At 43.6% G+C, this 3,476-nt stretch overlaps 1 protein-coding gene across 1 annotated transcript; it reads right to left on the bottom strand.

Annotated features, from left to right (window-relative positions):
- Positions 1-516: 516 nt before the first annotated feature.
- LOC103699784 (transcription factor HY5) lies at positions 517-3,101 on the bottom strand. The gene is made up of 4 exons (XM_039128738.1): positions 2,838-3,101; positions 2,173-2,356; positions 1,831-1,987; positions 517-809 (listed from the first exon to the last, which is right to left on the bottom strand). Exons 1-4 carry the CDS (start codon positions 2,917-2,919, stop codon positions 744-746), a joined length of 489 nt encoding a protein of 162 aa, XP_038984666.1. The 5' UTR covers positions 2,920-3,101; the 3' UTR covers positions 517-743.
- Positions 3,102-3,476: the final 375 nt, after the last annotated feature.

The following is a 3,476-nucleotide window of genomic DNA, read 5'->3' as shown; positions in this document are numbered from 1 at the left end:
TGTGACCCGCCAACTTGAGATGGATCCTCCTCCTCCAATTCTATAACGGGCTGATTTCAAGCATCAGCTGATAGTGTGTGTGTGTGTGTGTGTGTCATTTACTGAAGGTCTTCATCACATCCTTCTCCCTAGTCATCAAGTCTTTGCATAAGATCCTAATATTCCTAAGTTTCTTGATATAAGGTTTCTCAAGTATTCCAAGTGTGATGACATTGAAGGAATTATCCGGAGGTAGGATGCATAATTTGAGGGTTAAGGTCTCGTGGAGACATTTTTGGTGAGATTTCCTGTCCACTAACTGCAAGACCTTGTGGCCAAAGTAGGCTTAGGTGGTTTGGTAACCAATGTAGTAGTTTCAGATTCTGAGTGCAAGCGTTCGAAAGGAAGCTTTGTCCCGATCACATTATCACCAGTACTGCTGCACTTTGGTCTGTTATCAAGGGTTACTTGTTTGTTTCTATGTAAATATTCATATAGAGAAATTGGTAACTCAACCTAATCCAGAATAGCAAAACAGAAAGAAGAACTTACAAGTAAATATATTTTTCTAAAATCTTCATAACATGCTTAAGTTTCTCATAATGCAATTTCCATAACATGCATGTTACCATTTGCCAATCATAACTCAGATAGGGTTAATAACTTACATGAAGGTGAACCTTTTCTTTTGACTGAGATCCAACAGAACTTCAGACTACAGTGGGTACACACACTTCTTCCTGCGAAGACTGACCTTCGCAGTCTTACTGACCTTCTCCATTGGCACTGCTGCTGGATCCCCTCCTACTGACAGTGGTGTTCTTCAATATCTGCAAGAAAACAAACCATATTTAGAGCTTGTTCAGGAAAGAAAGCTGACACCCAGGCAAAATCAACCTACAACTACGTTGTCAGCCATAAGACAGAAAGCATCAAGAAGTGTGACAATATATACATATAAATTAGAGAGAGAGAGAGAGAGAGAGAGAGCAGTCGGATTCAATCAAGTTAGAGCACATGATGCTACTGGTAACAAATAAATTACTCCAGAACGGATGCTTTGGGCAGAATGTGCATGCCAAACACAGCTAACAAAGACCATAATGCAACAAAAGCAGTGCAAGTTTCCATCAAAGAAACAGACACTACTGTGCAAGTCACATGATATGATACAGAACTAGATGACAAGGAAGCATCCCACCAAAGTTTGAGGCATTTCTTTAATGAAAGATCTAATTTCCTTGACTAGAAGAAAGAAAACAGCTCGATTACTTAGAGATCCAACTCTCCACCACCCACCCAGAATAGTACCCCTTCAAAGCCTCAGCAAGACGAGGATGGCAGCGATCGCTGCAGAGTTTTTCTGAGAAGCAAATGACTCCAGTAATATGCGATGCCACCATGTTGGAAAACGGATAAAGAAGAAAATGATGTCACGGCTTACTGTGGTCGACAAAGGGACACGTCTGGGGGCAGGACTAAGACCAGAACCTAGAACGGCAGCTGCAGTTAATTACCCAAAATACCCCTCATTAGATGGTACTCTCGTATCAGCCTATCCTGAGATTCTGATATTTCTTTTTAAAGTGGATAATTTATACAGATGTAATAGGATATATTCGATGAAGTTAGAAAATGATAAGTCCTTGGAGTGCCTTAGATAGCTCTCTCTCTCTCTCTCTCTCTCTCTCTCTCTGACTCATAGAATATCATCATATACATATATGAGGTCACCTAGTTCGCACTCCATTAGACTCGGATACCGTAATACGTAAAGTCCCGTCTACCCCTGATGCACCTCCTAACTAATTAGTATGCCCAACCAAAATGAGAAAGGTAGAGAACACGCACTTGTCTTAACATCTGGTTCTCGTTCTGCAAAGTGGAGAGCCTCTCCTCCAGCTCCGAATTCTTCTTCTCCAGATCCTGCACCTTAGACTCCAAATCATTCAGATAAGCCTTCTTCCTCTCCCTTGCTTGTTGAGCTGAAACTCTATTCCTCAGCAGCCTTGTATTATTCGGAGAGCAAACACACACACACACACACACACCCACAAAAAAAAAACAAAGGATCGTTTCATATCTTGTCAATAGAAAACGAAGGGGTCGCGCACAAAAATGAGATAAAGTAAACCCAGTAGGGAGGGAAGGGGATTTATAATTGGAAGGATGATGAAACTTTTAGAGCGGCACCTTTTGAGACGCTTGTGCTCTTTGTCCGCGGGGCTTCTCCCTCTCTTCCGCTGACCGGCCGGGGCGGAGGACTGGGCCCGGTCGGCTCCGGCCACCGAACCGGCCTCCCGCCCGGAGGTGGACCGGCCGGCTGGGTCCACCCCGAACTCCGGCACTCTCCTGATCTCCTCATCGCTCTCCACTCCTGATAAAACCAAAACCATGCCGACTCTCCCAATTCATTCCAAGAATAATATATATAAATGAAGGGGAAAAAATAAATAAGTACATATTAAATTCAACAACTAACAAGGAGGAAAAAGGTGCTTTAGTCCAACCAAAACCCGACCAACCGAATTGGCTATGTAAATAAAATGCAAGTGGAAAAGATCTCATTTTTATGCAGATCAGAACATCGAGAAACAAGAAAAACAGAGTCTTTTTGCTCGACTCCGAATTCATTCGGACAAACTCCTGGCCGAGGAAAAATAAAAAAAATAATTAAGACGTACTGATCAAACCAAAGCAAACCAAATCAAATAAGCCACAGAAAACTTCACTTAATCTTAAAAGAAAAGAAAAAACCCAAGAATAGAGAAAAAACCACTAAAAGTCCTAATTTTTCATCGAAGGGAAAAAACAAAAGGCGGTGGACTGGGACCCCAAGGGAAGAGAAATCGTCTTGCCTTCCTTAACTTCCATATGCGGCGCCGAGCTCGACGATCTCTCGCTGCTCGAAGGGAGCGAGCTCGTTGCTTGTTCTTGCATTCTTCCTCTTATACCACTTCTTCTAGCGCCCGGGCATGCGAAAGAGATGAGAGCTTTGCTTCGATTTGGCTTCCGCTTTCTTCTTCTAGTTTTTTCTTCGACTCTGTGGGTGGGAGGAGCGGGGAAGAGGAAGAGACAGAGGCTAATAATTGCACTGTTCGTAAAGGAAGGGGGGTTTGGGCCATTGGGGGTGGGGGTTTAGAGAGGCATCCGTCCCCGTCGGATCGGGACACATCGGACGGTAGAAAAGGTGTGAGCGTGGACGACGGGGGAGCCATAAATGGGCGAGGGAATCCAAAGGTGAAGAGGAGGAGAGCGTGGGCGTTTTCCGACCGTTGGATCGGAGAAAGATTTAATGGCTCTTGAGCGGTGTCCGGTAAATCTGGTCTCGAGCTTTTTCCGGCCAACGTATCGTCGCTTTATTCCGAGATTTTTTTCAGATTCATTTTGTTTCGAACCAAGCCGACCATGCGAAGCTGCAACGACTTCCAGCATTCATATTTTTGGCACATATAAGCATAATAGCTTTGAACCTTTATATTAGTCAAAAATATTAT

This window comes from Phoenix dactylifera, chromosome 8 (genome assembly GCF_009389715.1).
Source record: "Phoenix dactylifera cultivar Barhee BC4 chromosome 8, palm_55x_up_171113_PBpolish2nd_filt_p, whole genome shotgun sequence".
Lineage (NCBI taxonomy): Eukaryota > Viridiplantae > Streptophyta > Magnoliopsida > Arecales > Arecaceae > Phoenix > Phoenix dactylifera.
The sequence above is the reverse complement of the archived record's forward strand: the minus strand, read 5'-3'. Positions and strand labels throughout refer to the sequence as shown.